The sequence below is a fragment of the Sinocyclocheilus grahami genome, unplaced genomic scaffold (assembly GCF_001515645.1).
Source record: "Sinocyclocheilus grahami isolate Dianchi unplaced genomic scaffold, SAMN03320097.WGS_v1.1 scaffold1110.1, whole genome shotgun sequence".
NCBI classification, from domain to species: Eukaryota; Metazoa; Chordata; class Actinopteri; order Cypriniformes; family Cyprinidae; genus Sinocyclocheilus; species Sinocyclocheilus grahami.
Window position 1 is genome coordinate 142,188 of NW_015506289.1, and position 18,015 is coordinate 160,202.

Sequence of the window (18,015 nt, forward strand, 5' to 3'; positions counted from 1 at the left end):
GCCCAGCTCTTAAAGCGACTATAATGCATGAAGATATTTAGATATTATAAACATTAGCATCATGATTTTCTGTAAAGCTGCTTTGAAACAATGTGCACTGTGAAATCAATTTGATTTGACTTCGACTAGATTGGTCGAAAGAATGAGAAAACCTGATGAAGAGAGTGAAACGGGCTCAAAGAGTATGAGACAGGCTGGAAAAGAGAAGAAGAGAGGGAGAGGGAGACAGTTTGGCAGAAAGAAAGTGAGACAGGTTAGTGCAGATTGAATGAGAAAATATGGCGGAGAGAGTGTGACAGGTCGGTGGAAACCGAATGGCAGTGAGAATGAGAAAATGAATGTTTATGTAAGAGAGTAGCATCACACCATCTGTGTATGACAACAGGGAGACGGCTACCGAGTGAAACACATGCGGCGCTGCTCAGCTAATTAATGAACAGACCATTCATTCAGCTCACGCAGATTCTCTCTCATATTACCCGTCTCTCTCTCTCTCTCTCTCCACCTATCTGTCTTTCTCCCTCTGTCACTTTGTCTTTGCTCTCTGAGTAAATAGCTTTTCCAGCTCCTCTCCCGTCTCTCTGTGTAGATGTAGCGCAGGTTTGGCTCTTATACTCTTTGGAGTCTGATTAAATTTCTGATCTATTACTGTGATGATTGAACTGTAGTGTGCATGTCAGCCTGGTCTGTCTGTCTTTGGATACCTTACACTACAAAACAAGCCCACACACACAAACATATAAACTACAGTTTGAAAGTTTGGAATAATTACTATTTTTTTATGTTTTTGAAAGAAGTCTCTTCTGCTCATCAAGGCTGCATTTATTTGATTAAAAACACTATAAAAACAGTAATATTGTGAAATATTTTTTTACCATTTAAAATAGCTGGTTCCTATGTGATTATATAGTAAAATGTAATTTATTTCTGTGATCAAAGCTGTCCGAGTGTGTATCATGTGTCACTCGGTATCATGTGTCACATGATCTTCAGAAATCATTCTAATATTTGCTGCTCGAGAAACATTTCTGTTTATTATCAATGTTGAAAACAGTCGTGCTGCTTCATATTTCTGTGGAAACTGTGATTCATTTTATTTTTCAGGATTCTTTGATGAAGGAAAAGTTCAAAAGAACAGCATTTCTTTTAAATACAAATCTTTTGTAACATTATAAATGTCTTTACTGTCACTTTTGATCAATTTGATGCATCTTTGCCGAATAAAAAATCTTGTAAAAATCTTAAATATATACAGTATATGTGCTTTATAGTAATATAGATATATATGTATATATAGAATTTTATAGATCTCCACCAGTTGACACAATTCTACCACCACAAGGTAAGTCTAAATGCATTTTCTTTTGAGTTTGATTTGATTTTCTGTTTTATTATTACCACTGATATTGTTCTCTCACCCTAAAGAACTCTTTGGTGGAACCGGAATCAAGAGTCCCGTAGGCGATTTCTGTCTGTTTGGCGAGGTCTTCTGCGCTCTCGATAGGCGACACCATTCTCTCCACGGTGAGGAAGGCAGCCAGGTTTGCCGTGTAGGAGGAAATGATGATGAGAGTGAAGAACCACCAAACGCCTCCGACTATACGACCAGACAGAGACCTGAGAGACACACAGAGACACAAGGAATCTAGAGTTAAAACACTCCATGTTGAAAATCACAACACATAAATTCAGATTGTCATCATGCCTCCATCTGATTACATCTGGTTCATTCCGAAGACAAACGTTCACATTATGCAGCATGAAATTGCTCATCTGTAAACTGCTGTTTCCATTTTGTTGACACAATTGTCGATTTATGAAAGGTACAGAGACTGATTGCACCAGTGCTCATTTATTTAGAGCCTTCCTGCATCAATCAGACCTAAACAATACATGCACACATAGCACTGAACACAGGTTTTGCAACTTTGCAGCAGACTGATATATTACAGACCTTGTCTGGAGACAGTTAAAGTAATCCACACCACTCCAGTCCATCAGTTAGCATCTTATGAAGTCAAAAGCTGCATGTTTGTAAGAAACAAATCCATCAAGACGTTTTAACTTTGAACCACTGCTTCTGGTCCCATAAAAAAGTCTCCTGTTGTCTCTCACATCAAAATCCAGCCACATATTTGTTTAGAGCTGTTTTGGCTTGTAAACGGTGCTTGTGCAGATTTCTCTCCTGATTCACACAAGACCACTTTTTAACTGGAGGAAGTGTTATTATGGATTATGAACTTGTATTTTAGCCAGAAGCACCGGTTTGAAGCAACGGTTTCAGCTTTTCTCTTCTCCAGATGTTCACTGATGGACTGGAGTGGTGTGGATTACTTGTGGATTATTGTGATGTTTTTATCAGCTGTTTGGACTCTCATTCTGACGGCACCCATTCACTGCAGAGGATCCATTGCTGAGCAAGTGATGTAATGCTACATTTCTCCAAATCTGATGAAGAAACAAACTCATCTACATCTTGGATGACCTGAGGGTGAGTAAATGTTTAGCAAATTTTCATTTTTGGGTGAACTACTCATTTAAGCTCATTGAGCTTCTGTAGTCTCCCTCTTAAAACACACATTGTACAAATAGTTAGAAATAGAAAATGAGTAAGATATATTAGATATACGTTTGATTTCATTGTGTCTTCATTTTTAGACTTCCAAACAATCTCTGGTCTCACTCCGCAAGATAGTAATATTACATTTTTGCTTTAGAAATGACTTTACACTATTTCAAGACGTGGCAGAACACTCATTATAAGCTTATAAGACTGCAGTGCGCCTGTGAGACCTGCAGTAAATCCAGGAAAAATTAGTCTTCAAAACGAAATCAAGATCTCATTATAAACGCACCATTCTCTCACTTCATCTACTGAAACACACCACTAGCTTCACTGACCTGGGTTCATCAATAAGAATGGAAGAACACGCAGATTCATTCAAAAGCCTTAGTCAAAGTTAATTACCATTAAATACCAGGCAAAATGCATTTTATATGGTAGTACGCTGCAGGGAACGGAACGGTTTCTTCACAGAAGCTGTGATGGTAATAAACTGTAAAAATGTCTATAGAACTGCGCAATTGAGTTTCAGGCCAAACTAGGCCGTTTCCCATTGAGTCCTCTCAGTAGAAAACAAAGCCATCTGTTTATTTGGTTCTTGGTCCATTTCACAAAGTCAAACTCATTCTACTGTCACTCCATTATGAGGAAGGATATTATCTCACATCGATCATCTTGGACATTTAAAAAAAAACTGATTAAATTAGAATAGAAAATGGGATCATATTAAAATATAAATATGAAGCCCTAATTATAAATATAATTATTAGATTACTTAATTATTAATGAGAATTTTTTTGAATGGAAATTAATCATGAAGGAAGATGATGTTAAACTTTTTCTACACATTATGCATATTCTGGTATATATTAGGGAAGTTAGTTTTTTATTTATTTGTATACAACTCTGCTTTTTCTCAATAGACGATGCTTTACAGAAAACCAGAGCCTGAAAAGTAACAAGAACTGCACTGATTCTCGGCTTTTAAAGAGCGTTTACATTCTAACCAATCAAGATGCAGTTTGAGTTATGTAGAATTGGACCAATCAAAATGTTGCAATTATTAGTCAGGGGCGGGGCAAAGCAGCAGCATTCAGAGTGAGTTTACAGGTGCGAGAGTGGAAGAAGTTCATAAAAGTTAAAATATGATGATTCAAATATATCGTTTTTTTTATATTGGCCATATATATATATAATGATTATCATTGAAATAAAACGCGAGTTTAGTTATGGATTAGTTTTTTTTCCCCCGGTTGTCAGTGAAGACACGTGTGATGTAACTATGCCCTGTCCACACGAACGCGATTATTTTTAAAACCGCAGCTTTTTCTATGCGGTTTGGCCGTTCGTCCACACGCAAATGCAGTACCAGTTCACTGAAACCGAAAATGGCTGCCAGGGTGAAGATTTTCAAAAACTCCGGTTGCAGTGTTATCGTGTAGACAGCGAAACCGGAGTTTTTGGCATGTGACGTCGGAGCCTGCGCTGTTATCTCCGCCTACTGGAAACTTTTTCAGGCTTCTGATTGGCCAACATGGCTTTACGGTTGAGATTATATCGCCACCTGTTGGTTTGGCATGCTCTTGACAGTGCTTCATAGCATGCATTTGCGTTTTCATGTGGACGGAGATTTTTTTAAAAACGGAAGAAGGAAAAACTCCTTGAAAAAAATATCAGTGTACGTGTGGACATGAGGACCCCATCAAGCCTGAAAAGTTTAGGATGTTCGTTATAAAAGCTCGTCGGACAGTCGCTTTAATCATCAGTAGCGTCACCGCGTCTGCGCATGCGTCACACAGCTACGCGTTTTTCCCTATCTTGTGATTATAGGCTACGAGAAGCAAATGTTTGTTGTTAAACCACACTACAATTCATTGAACGCACTGTACTTCTATCCCTCGTTTTCATTACTGGAATAAATTAAATATGGCTCTACCCAGACTGAAGTCGGTTATTGAAATGACTGGAATTCAATTTTTCATGAAAAATTGTAAACATGATCGCACCTTTATAGTAATCTTTCTCGCTGTGCCATTGCACTGTTAGGGGCTGTTCACACATAATGTGCTTTTCCATGTGTTTTTATGTAAACGCGCTAGACGGACGGTCTTTGCACCAGAGATGGGCACAAATACATCAACAAGTATTTTGTTACAAATTACAAATACTTGCTCATCAAATGTTTTTAATTAAAATACAAACAATATTTACAAGCAATCATTTGAAGTGCAAGAGACACTGCCATTATATTTAGTAATACTGAGTTAGATACACTACACATAATAAAAAAAGAGAAGTGCTTTCCCCTCCTTGAACAACTTATAAACAAATTCTTTAACCCTAACACTAGACAATATATTGATCCATATTTCTTCAAATTTCTTATGTTCACTTAAGACACAACCGACTGTGCATGCTTGAATACCATCAAGCATGTCTATGCTTTATTTTTTCATGTTTCTTCATCGTTCCTTTATCGTTTCCTTATCAGCATGTCAAAAAATAAAGCAGTCCTGTGAAACTGTATTGTCATACCGCCTAGTCCTACTCCAGAGGATGCCTCAAGCTATTTCAGAGTCAACAGTAAAGGTTAACACCTAAAAATGCTGATATTTAGCTGTAAAAGGGCTCTAGAATTCAGAAACCCTTGTTATTAGCGACACCGGTGGCCATTAAGTGAATTGCAGCCAGCAACTTATTACTCATGCTCTTGCACAAACTCCATAGTAATGCGAGCGAGCGTAGGCCAATGCGATTCACAGACATCATGAGGTTCATTATAATTCACTGTTATGACATTTTTCCCAGCAAATCCACCCTGAGTCCTTCACATAAAAATTAGTCTACAGGCTCTCATTTTTTTAAGTTTCGTTACATGCTGTTCACGCTAAGAAGCGATTGATACTTGAAAACGCTTTCATAAAACCCTTTAAAATTGTAATTTTGTCCATAGAAACAAGTAGCTAATTTTAGCAAGCAAAGTTCTAGAGCAGCACAGCTTTTCCTTCTGTCCTGTAATAACATTCAGTGAGCAATATCCGGTAGTATGTATTTTAGTACATACTTGGCCAGTTTGCACTGAGCACCAAAACAGCTTCTTTCATAGTTTTGTTTGTTTGTTTTTTCCAGTTGGAAGATGAAACCATGGACAAATTAAAGGGTTAAGTTCACCCAAAAATGCCAATTCTGTCATTAATTACTCACCCTCATCTCGTTTCACACCTGTGAGACATTTGTTCCTCTTCCGAACGCAAATAAAGATATGGTTGATGAAATCTGAGAGCTTTCTGTCCCTCCATAGGCAAAAAAAAACAAAAAAACATTCTGTGTGAACGCCCACATAGAATGTTCAGAACTGAAAATGTAACTGCCAGTGATGTCACAATGGCCTTTAGAATCCTGATGTCATAATGTCTGCTTTTTAAATTCTGATCCTTTGACTTTCTACTGCTTTTAGATCATTTTACTTGAATCTTTAACACTGGGGCTAGCAAGTCGTGATGTCAGTTCACAGTTGAGCTCAGTGGGCACTGTGTATTTAAGGCATATGCGTGGTGTGTGTGCAGTTTGTACTGTCACTGCACTGGCAGGAATGAATTTTAAATGGAGACCGTTTCAGCCATGGGTGTCGGAAGCAAAAAAAAAAAAAAAAATGGGGGGGGGGGGTTCCAACATAGTGTAACTGTAATTCAATGCTGCAACAAACACTACATGATGCCTTTAAAAGCAACAGGCGAACAAGTGAGGAACATTCACTTAAAGGATTAGTTCAGTTCCAGAATAAAAATGTCCTGATAATTTGCTCACCCCCATGTCATCCAAGATCATGTTCATGTCTTTCTGTCTTTTTTGAGGACAACATACCAGGATTTTTCTCAATATAATGGACTTCAGTGGGGACCAACAGGGTTGAAGGTCCAAAATGCAGTTTCAATGTAGCTTCAAAGGGCTCTACACGATCCCAGCCGAGGAATAAGAGTCTTATCTAGAGAAACGATCTGTCATTTTCTTAAAGGGGTGGTTCATTGCGATTTCACTTTTTTAACGTTAGTGTGTAATGTTGCTGTTTGTGCATAAACAATATCTGCAAAGTTACGAAGCTGAAAGTTCAATGCAAACGGAGATATCGTCTTTTAAAATTCTGGCAGTTTAATGCCTACAAAAACGGCTGGTAGGGACTACAACGAGTTACTTCCCGGGTTCGTGACATCACAAATCCAGATAAACCCCGCCCTCGGGAACATGCAACAAAGGGGGCGAGGCCTGCGCTGCTTTAGAGAAGAGGAAGAGAAAACTAGAGGTGCACGCGATTCTGTCTTCTAACGATTCTAATGGATTCACACGGGACGATTAGACGCGCACTAGAGACGGTTTATCCAATCACAACACACTGGACTAGCTAACCAATCTATTTCTGAAGGAGGGGCTTCATAAAAGAAGGAAATTGATCAGCGAAGGGACAGAGCGGTGTGGAATAAAGGTAAATGATGGGAAAAATAATGCGTTTTTTAAAAACAACGAAGCATTAACACATGTTAGACTGCACCCCATAAACACAATCAAGCCTAGAAAACAACCACTGAACCACCCCTTTAAAAAAAAATAAAATTGGTATACTTTTTAACCACAAATGCTCGTCTTGCACTAGCTTGTCTTCACGCATCACATAGTCACGGTGGAAAAGTCACGCGTGACGTAGGCGGAAGTACCGACCCAGGGTTTACAAAGCGAGCGCGACAGCGACCTTTCCAACGTGATTATGCAATGCGTGAATTTGCGGACGTGCATCGTGGAGCTAGTGCAAGATGTGCATTTGTTGTTAAAAAGTATATCAATTTGTATTTTTTAAAATAAAATGACCGATCCTTTCTCTAGATAAGACCCTTATTCCTCGGCTGGGATCGTGTAGAGCCCTTTAAAGCTGCACTGAAACTGCAATTTGGGCCTTCAGCCCATTGGTCCCCATTGAAGTCCATTATCAGCACTGCAGAAACACAGAGACCGGGAGAGAGAGATGGGGAGGAGCAGAGCAAGAGCGAGGCATTGACCCTATCTAAAGAGCCATGCCCTCCGAGAATACATGTACTGATGAGAGAGCAAAGTCACGGCTGGAAAGGACAAATCTCTCTCTCTCTCTCTCTCTCTCTCTCTTTGGATGGTGGAGGAGGTGATAAGACGGTCCTTTTGATGCCTGTGTGTGATTGCGTTTATCCGTGTGCCATCAGCGCTCATAAAGCAGCACTCTAATCGCGCTCTGATGAACTGCTGCTGTCTCTTGCATCACATTTAGGCGGGAATCCACTGATGGCGTCGTTTTAGGATCTGATTCACTGACGGAATTTTTGCAAATCAAGATATGGTGCAAACGCAGACAGTAAATCTGTGCTGGACAGATTTATTGGGACGTGGTTTCCCATCATGTTCAACTCACTAGTGCGATCTGGCACTCAAAAATGTATTTAGGCCTAAACTTAAGATTAATATATCTGAATTGCATATACAATTTCCATGCATTTGGATTGCACAGTTTTAAAATGAATTAATAAACTTAATGTGATGCATATTTGTCAGTCACACATAAATTAAAAAGATTTCTGTTATAGTAACTGAATGTGTTTTAAATACACAATAACCAGGTTTATATATGTATCATCAATCCAGTTGTTATAATCTAAATTTAATTAACTGAATATCGCTTGTTCCACAGCTAGCCATGTTTTAACGGTTCATTCTTTTTAACTAAATAAATGTAATTGTTTTCAAAATGATCAGATTTGTGCTGATTCCAAGCATTTTGAATAAATGCATTTTCAAAAAGATGTGACCCTGGACCACAAAGCCAGTCTATATATATATATTTATAGATATAGATATTTATTTATACAATAGCCAAAAAAATCATTGTATGGGTCAAAATTTTTCTTTTATGCCAAAAATCATTAGGATATTAAGTAAAGATCATGCTCCATGAAGATATTTTGTAAATTTCCTTCCGTAAATATATCAAAACTTAATTTTTGATTAGTAATATGCATTGCTAAGAACTTCATTTGGACAACTTTAAAGATGATTTTCTCAATATTTTGATTTTTTCAAATCTCCTATCCTAACAAACCACACATCAATGGAAAGCTTATTTATTCAGCTTTCAGATGATGTATAAATCTCAATTTTGAGAAATTGAACCATAAGACTGGTTTTGTTGTCCAGGATCACATATGATTAATTAAAATCAAATAGATGCAAATAGTTAAAAATAAACTGTAATTATTTAATGATTTTTTTTTTTTTACCTGTTGCTTACCCGTTTAATTTATGCATGACTGAAAAATATGCATCAGTTTATTAGTTTGTTAAAGCTCTGTAATATTTGGATTTATGCCCCATTAAAATGCTCATCTCCATCATTTGATGAATTACTCCTGCCATGATCACTAGAAAATGTACACAAATGTTTCTTTTAAATGAAATTTCCACAAAATGTACCACATTTGCATCATTAACTGCACTAGACAAATAGTGCATGACTTAAATTAATTCAGTACATTTACACATTTGAGATACACTTTTAAAAGATATTCACATTGGATGCAATTCATTATATCAATTTAGCTGTTATGATATCGTGTATTTAATATGGCTAAAATACTGCATTGTCCCAACAGCATCTAGAACTATTAGTTTAATAAAAGACATTGCAGTATCTAAACATGCATGTTTACATTGTTAAAGATTATTATGAATTAAATTGGGTGTTGATTGTGTGTTTTGATGCATTATGTTATTTAAATGAATACCTGTGAATAGGCAAATATTATATACATTTTTAACACATATTAATTTTTATCAGGACATTCAATGCCTGGGAATCGAACACATGACGTTGCTCTACTATTAGACTGATTAAAACCTGATAACTTGAGGTTTGCGGCCAATTCATTAAAAGAACCAGCTCATATATAAATCACTTGTTTGTGAATCAGTTTGTTTGTTTGTTGCATGCAAACAGATCTGACCTGGTCTTTTTATCTCGTCACATTCAGTTCAGACTGCGATCTCACATTCACAACCGGGGTAAAATATCATTTCTTTTGTAGTGATGCTGTGGATTCAGCATCAGCACAGGAATCACTACTCTATAAAATCATTGCCGAGGCAGACAGAGAATGAAAGACTGAAGTGTTGTAACAGAGAGCTACTGTATGAAAGACAGAGGAGAAGCTGAGATTGATAACAGTGGAGGAGACTGAGAACAAAAAATATGAAAGGAACAAAAGAGCGAGAGACACTAAGAAGCTGGAGAGAGATGTGACCAGCAGAACGATCCGTGTGTGTGTGTGATGCATCTTGACAGGTGTGTAACCTTTGTGCTAATGTGTGGCCGACCTCCTCCGGTTAAAGGAATAGTTCACCAAAAATGAAAATTTGCTGAAATTGTACTCGCTCTCAGGTTACCAACATGTAGATGAGTTTGTTTCTTCATCAGATTTGGAGAAATGTAGCATTCCATCACTTGCTCAGCAATGGATGCTCTGCAGTGAATGGGTGCCGTCAGAATGAGAGTCCAAACAGCTGATAAAAACATCACAATAATCCACACCACTCCAGTCCATCAGTTAACATCTGGAGAAGCCAAAAGCTGAAACAAATCCATCAAACAATCCATCACAAGATCTTTTTAACTAAAATATGAGTCCATAATAACGCTTCCTCCAGTGAAAAAGTGGTCTGGTCTGAATCAGGAGAGAAATCTGCACAGATCAAGCACCGTTTACAAGCCAAAAACAGCTCTAAACAAATGTGTGTGTGGATTTTGATTTGAGAGACAACAGGAGATGGATTTTTTCCGTGATGTGATGCTACATTTCTCCAAATCTGATGAAAAAACATGAACTCATAATTGACTAGTTCTACTTTGCATGTTTATACAAACTAAAAAAAGTGTACTAGAAAAGCTTTTAAATATTATACTAACACACACACACACACACACACACAAGCCATCAGGCACAGCACGACACATAATCAGACGTGCGCACTCATAATACAGGGAGTCTATGATAAATGTGCACATCACAGGATTAAGAGCAATAATCCTTTAAGAGGAAATTATCTCTGCGTGTGCCGCATGAATCACACGCCGTGTCCTAAAGCTCTGCTGCAGTACAGAAACAACACGCGCTCTGACATCATCAGACAATACAGCCAGCAGCGCATGATATTTGGAAGAAATATTCTTGTATATGTGATGCATTATAAAGAGATTCACATTGCATTATGATGTACGTGTGTGCATCATATGCTGTGCATTATATCCTTTGCAATTTAATGCAGTATGATGCCATAGCTATAGCTATTATATTGTAAATGTAATATGGCTAGAACACTAAATTGGCGAGTTAGCATTCAGAACTATTATTTTTATTTAAAAAAAATGAGGATACTTAAATGTTCACATAATGCATTAAATACACATTATTACAGTTTTTATATATTATATTATTTAAATGTATAATCATGAATAGACAAATATTATTCTTTTTAAAAAACGTTTCTTTTCATATTATTTGTTAATATTTTAGTGTTTTATTGAATTGTGTAAAATGATAAAATATGCTTCGATTGTATCTCATTTACACACACACACACACACACACACACATTCTCTCACTCACACAGTGTGTATAGTGTTTTTATGAATATTAAAAAAAAATCTGTTTTAATTCTAGTTCAAATTTTAGTAATTTTGTTGTGTGTTTTTATCACTTTTAATAGTTTTGGATTTTTAAAAAAATATATGTCTATATAGTTTTTTTTCATTATTATTTTTATTTCAGATTTAATATTAGTTTACTTTTAGTTATTTTCATACATCAAGTTAAATTAAATGAAAACTATAAATTTTGTCTTGGTAACTACCTGAAATGAAATGTTTAAAAAAAAAATTTTATTAATTTTTTTTTTTTACTATATATACTATATTTACTATATAAGTAACAGTGTTGTTTTAGTATCATTGATATACTATTATATTTTTTTATATTTTTATTTTCAGTTTTTATTTAAATTTTAGTTAAATTTTTAATAATTTTGTTGTGTGTTTGTGTCTCTTATGTATGAATTTTTAAACATGTTTTTGTTTTTATTTTTATTTCAGTTTTAGTTTAGTTTTAGTTCATGTATTTTAGTACATCAAGTTGATGAAAAATGTTTTTTCTCATATTATTTGCAAAATCTACAATCAATATTGTCAGCTGAAAATAAACAAATAACAGTGCTTTAGAGAATTGAGTAATAAAAAAAAAGATAAAATATGCATTCTTTGATAGTATCACATTTGCCTTTATTAAATGCCATTATATCGGCCACTTTAGATTTCATTATCATCATCAACTATTTAAAGCACATATTTGTTGACACTATTTCTAATGCATAAAGATTTATTTAGAATGCATTGCATACAATATGCAGGCTTCACGTAAAGTGTTACCTGTTTCTGAAAATATATTTTTTTTAAACCAAGGCAAAAATGTTTAATTTGTTCAAGAATATGTGTGCAATTCTCTCTCTGTCTGCCTGACTGACAACCTAATTCAACCTGCAGCGGGAGATATTGATGAAACGTCCTGATGTCAGTGAAGAGAATATGAGCGAGAGATACAGACAGACAGACAGACAGAGAGAGAGAGAGAAAACGAGGGGCAGAAACCCAAGCGAAATTGAAGGACAAATAGTCCTGCCTCTTTGCATGTTCACTCGCCCTGTGTGAGACTTGATAATGGAGAATCAATTTCCAGCAGCTGCTGTTTACACAGACACATTCCCTTGATTGTTTAGTGGACATCTGCGCAAAATTACACTTACCAAACGTGTGTATGTGCTTCAGTGAGATTTAGACAACATGAAACCGCATTTGCAAAGCTTTAGTCTTCTGTAATGTGACGTTTCTCAGTGAAACAGAAACTTCAGTGAGAAATAATGTTGATCTTATTCACTGGGATTTGATTGATCATAAATTGGTGTATATAACTGCTTAATATTTTTTTTCTCTGCCAACACGGCCTTGATGATCAGCTGAACATGAAAGTCATTTTAGAGTCGGAGTCAGTTATTTGCATTATGATTAATGATTATGTACACGGTTCTCTTTTTCAGAGTATTATTGACTGATTAATTGTGAAAAGTAAGCCCAGGAATATGTATCAATAAATAAAACAGAATGATCGATCATTCTTTTCATTCTTTCATTCTATTTTAGTACCATTGGTATACTTTTATATTACTTATTAATATTTTAAAGTCTTTGTTTTTATATTATCTGTTTTTATTTGAATAATTTTAGCAGTTTTATGTGTTTTTGTCATTTTTAATAGTTTGGGATTTTTTTAAATTACGTCTTTATTTTTTTTTTATTACATTTTATTTTTAGTTTAGGTTAGTTTAAGTTCAATTAAAAGAATAAATGTTGAAAATAAAAAAATTTACCTGAAATAAAATGTTTTTTTTTTAATATATTCAATTTAAGTTCAAATGCATTTTATTTTTAGTTAACATTAGTTATATACATTATATATATTTTGTTAATTATATATATATATATATATATATATATATATATATATATATATATATATATATATAGCAGCGTAGAGTAGCACTTGTTTGTCATTTCTCCGATCACAAATGCAGACATGGTTTTATGTTTAAGCGGCGCGATGCAATGCAACGCGTAAAAAGACAGTATAAGTCATTATAATCAGTAATTATGTCCCCACTGGATGCAGCAAATGCCTCGTTTGTAATGGGTTTTAATGGTTTTGTCTCGTCGCTCCGGCCGGGACAGCGCATCACAGTATGGTGAGGGGCGTAACATTTCCGTCTCACACTTGAGGTATTCGGCCAATCACAACGCACTGGATAGCTGGCCAATCAGAGCACACCTCGCTTTTCAGAACGATGAGCTTTGTAAAAATCGACGGGTTTCAGAAAGGCGGGGCATAGAGAAGAAACAATAATGTGTGGAAAATAATGTGTTTTTTAAATTTTAAACCGCATAAACACATTTCATTACACCAAATACACAAAATAATGTTCTTTTTAGCAGCATCATATGACCCCTTTAACACAATATAAATGCAGTCGATGCCTTCATTAAGGATGTGAATTGTTTTCGTCAAGAGAACATCATTATTTATATTCAAGAAAAGTCCTCCCCAGCCTACTGTCACTTTGGAATCAGAGACATACTGAACTGACACAAACTAGAGCTCATAATTGTGAACTAATTCAATCACTTCCTAATTATTAACATTTTTTAATTAATTATTTGTATTATTATTTTATGTTTTTGTTTGTAATAAACAGAGAACATCATCCTTTGGTAAGAGTAGTCACAATTTCAACCTGTAGCCGACTTATTTGGGGGATATCATATTCATAAATTAGTTTCCACAAAGACCCCAATTGTTTAATTTTAAGACGTTACTGTTGTGATTAGTAATTAATTGGTTATTTTTTATTAACTGGTCATAGTTCGCAAGTAGTTCTCAATGAGGATATATTTTTTTTGTAATTTTCAAATATCTAATAAGGAACTACCTTTGTCCTAAATTTGCTACTGCTTACTGCTTAATCTTGCTTCTCTATTAGTTAATAGTATTAAGTTAAGTGTTAATGTAGTACTACCTATTACTTCCTGCATAGTTATTTGTTAACAACGGACCATTATTCTAAAGTGTTACCGAACGATGTAATTTTGTAAGGGTAATGCTGCGTGCTCCCAGACACAGGTTTAAGTCCTGCGTGACAACACACAGCGAGTCATGATATGGCAGCGTAAATGTTTCATAAGAAAGGGTGTGAAAGCGTAACTACAGCAGAACAACAGTAGATTGCATTCACACATTCACAGCAGTGCTCGTCGCTCTCCTTCTGTTTGGTTTTTTGGGACAGACTCTGGTAATTTAGTGCAGTTCAGAGGCGCCGCCTTTCCCCCGAACCCCGAACATCAATTTTTCATTGCGCCGCATTCTCTGAAATATTCTAAAAATAAAGTGTGATTTTCTGCCATGCAGCTGCAGGGATGAAAGTTTAATGTTTGTCTTGAAGGAAGCGGAGACGGTGAGCCTGCGGTTTCTTTCTGGACGCAGACACCAAAGTCCAACTTTAATTTTGTGCCTGCACTTCTGGGGAGCCTTAAGGTCAGCGCAGACAAAAGCAAAGGAATGATCCGCTTCACGCTTTACAGCAGGACATATCTAGCATGTGTGTTACTAGAGATCAAGACTGTCGGAGAGATTTCTGACAGCTGTGGTGGAAAAAAAAGATCCCCAAGTGAGAAAGTTCATTAAGAAAGTTATTAGAGTGATCATAAAAAAACCTTATTAAATTAATTAATTATTAAATTAATATGTGACCCTGGAGCACAAAACCAGTCTTAAGTCGCCAAAAAAACATTGTATGGGTCAAAATTATCGATTTTTTTTTTATGCCAAAAATCATTAGGATATTAAGTAAAGATTATGTTCCATGAAGATATTTTGTAAATGTAAATATATCATAAATATATCTAAACTTAATTTTTGATTAGTGATATGCATTGCTAAGAACTTCATTTGGACAATTTTAAAGGTGATTTTCTCAATATTTTGATTTTTTTGCACGCTCAGATTCCAGATTTTAATATAGTTGTATCTCAGCCAAATATTGTCCTATCATAACAAACCATACATCAACGCAAAGATTATTTATTCAGCTTTCAGCTTTTACACACATAAATCTCAATTTCAAAAAATGTACCCTTATGACTGGTTTTGTGGTCCAGGGTCACATATTTAAATCTGGGATTGAATCTGAAATTGTGACGATTGTCACCGTGATAACCATAGCAGCGGATGGGAGAAAAAAATCTGAAAAACTGAATCTTGAAGTGTAAATGAAAACTAGTAGACTTGCCACTTGTTCTATATAATGAGTTCCTTTGTTCTTCATTTTATTAGTAGCTTTTTACTTGACCTTTTTAAAGCAATGTTTTCTTAATTGAAAAATAAGGCTACATGCTGTTTTAATGTATTTACTTATTGTTTGCATTAATAATTAACTCATTCAATTTATTTAATATTTTTTATTATCGAATAGCTAAATAAAATAGTTAAGTAGTTCCAATAATTTTTGCTATGGTACCAAGAACTAAGAAATTTTACTGGTATTGGTACTGACGAGACATTTTGGTAACACTAGTTTTTGTGAGAGCATCCAATTGTGAATTCAATATTGGGAATTTAACTTTTAATTGTTACACCCTTAATCATTTATTTTTTACTATAAGTATAGTCTGAAAAATCCACAGAGAAGTCTGGAAAAGTGTCATTTTGTAATGGAAAATGCGCAGGAACCCCGTGTTTAGCATTATGTAAGCTGGCAAAATGTCCGGTGTGGTTTTCAGCTCTAGTTTAGCATGTAATGGTAATTCTGGAGTTCAGGTATAGACCAATAATGCTGCACAGACCTGAGGTGTCAGCACTCATTTCCTGCTTCGCTTGATTTATTTGCCAAAATTACGATTGTGGAATTGCAGGTCTGCGCCCGCTGTCTCAATATAACTGATGCATTATTTGATCATATGGCACAATATTTATTCATACTCTTGTAATTCTTTTTCTCATTTTAGAAATGAACTGCGGGTTTGATGTTGGAGTAGATAAGATAAGAATTGACTGTATTCTCTTTGCATATTGCTTGTTTGACCGTCAAGACTGTCGGAGAGATTTCTGACAGCTGTGGTGGAAAAAAAAGATCCCCAAGTGAGAAAGTTCATTAAGAAAGTTATTAGAGTGATCATAAAAAAACCTTATTAAATTAATTAATTATTAAATTAATATGTGACCCTGGAGCACAAAACCAGTCTTAAGTCGCCAAAAAAACATTGTATGGGTCAAAATTATCGATTTTTTTTTTATGCCAAAAATCATTAGGATATTAAGTAAAGATTATGTTCCATGAAGATATTTTGTAAATGTAAATATATCATAAATATATCTAAACTTAATTTTTGATTAGTGATATGCATTGCTAAGAACTTCATTTGGACAATTTTAAAGGTGATTTTCTCAATATTTTGATTTTTTTGCACGCTCAGATTCCAGATTTTAATATAGTTGTATCTCAGCCAAATATTGTCCTATCATAACAAACCATACATCAACGCAAAGATTATTTATTCAGCTTTCAGCTTTTACACACATAAATCTCAATTTCAAAAAATGTACCCTTATGACTGGTTTTGTGGTCCAGGGTCACATATTAGTAATAATGTGGTAAATTCGAGTATTAAATTAAAGTATTATTTTAGTTTGAAAGTATTTATGGAAGGTCATTTCCACCACAGGATAATTTTTTTTTTTTAAATTTACTAAATTTACCTCTCTTTCTTTTTGCAATTCTGATTTTATATCTCACAATTATTATTATTATTATTTTTTTTTTTTGCAATTTTGAGTTTATATCTCATAATTCTAAGGAAAAAGTTAGAATCGCAAGATACAAAGTAAGAATTACTTACTTTGTAATAAGATATAAACTTGCTATTCTGAGAAGAAAACTCAGAATTGTGAGATATGAACTCATAATTGCGAGAAAAAGTCAGAGTTGTGAGATTAAAAAAATCGCAGTTACCTTTTTTTATTAAATTCTGTGGCGGAAACAAATAAAACAATTGCGAGATATGGAGTGCTTTTTTTCTCAGATTTGCGAGAATAATTGGGGAAAAAAAATTGCAATTACTTAAAGTTATTATTATTATTATTATTATAAGTTTGGGAAGATTATTGGAACAAATATAACTATTATTATATTATTACAAATATTATTATTGTTAGTATTATTATTATTATTATTATTAATTACTCTTATTATTTGTATTGTAGTAGTATTATTATATTACTAAATAAAAATATTAAACAAAATCTGAAAATGTACTACTGTAATTATATTTCCATATCTATGTAGCGTCTGGACCAATCAAACACACAATTTTTCATTTGATTTAACAAATCAGTTCTTCATTAGATTAACAAATCGCCACAGTCCCCTCACCCAATAAACTGGATGCCAGGATGTCTGCAAATGACACCAAACCATGGCAACCCTGACACCAGATACTTTTACGACCTCATGGAATGTGAGCAGGGAAAAGCACTGTCTTTTCATAAGGAAAATCCCCAAGGCACAGTAGGAATGGACTTTTCTACTAATTAATTCATAGGAAAAAATTTATTTGAATGAACACACATAGCTTTCAGGTCATGGTGTATATTATTGTCATCGTGTATTTTGTCTTTGAGATGGTATACTGTTTTATGCAGGCTTATGATCGAAACACTCACTCCTGTCAGCTTACATATATATATAACCCTACCATGTTTAGTATCTATGAATTAGTATTCGGATGATCT

The 18,015-nt window shown here is 34.8% G+C and overlaps 1 protein-coding gene across 5 annotated transcripts in view; it reads right to left on the reverse strand.

The window, feature by feature from the left end:
• The window catches only part of LOC107566895 (glutamate receptor 4-like), an 86,717-nt gene that overhangs the window by 13,799 nt on the left and 54,903 nt on the right, over positions 1-18,015 (reverse strand). For all 5 annotated transcript variants that reach the window (XM_016252457.1, XM_016252456.1, XM_016252455.1 and 2 more), the window contains exon 12: positions 1,419-1,617. In XM_016252457.1, coding sequence (XP_016107943.1) covers positions 1,419-1,617 — 199 coding nt within the window. The remainder of the gene's footprint in view (positions 1-1,418; positions 1,618-18,015) is intronic.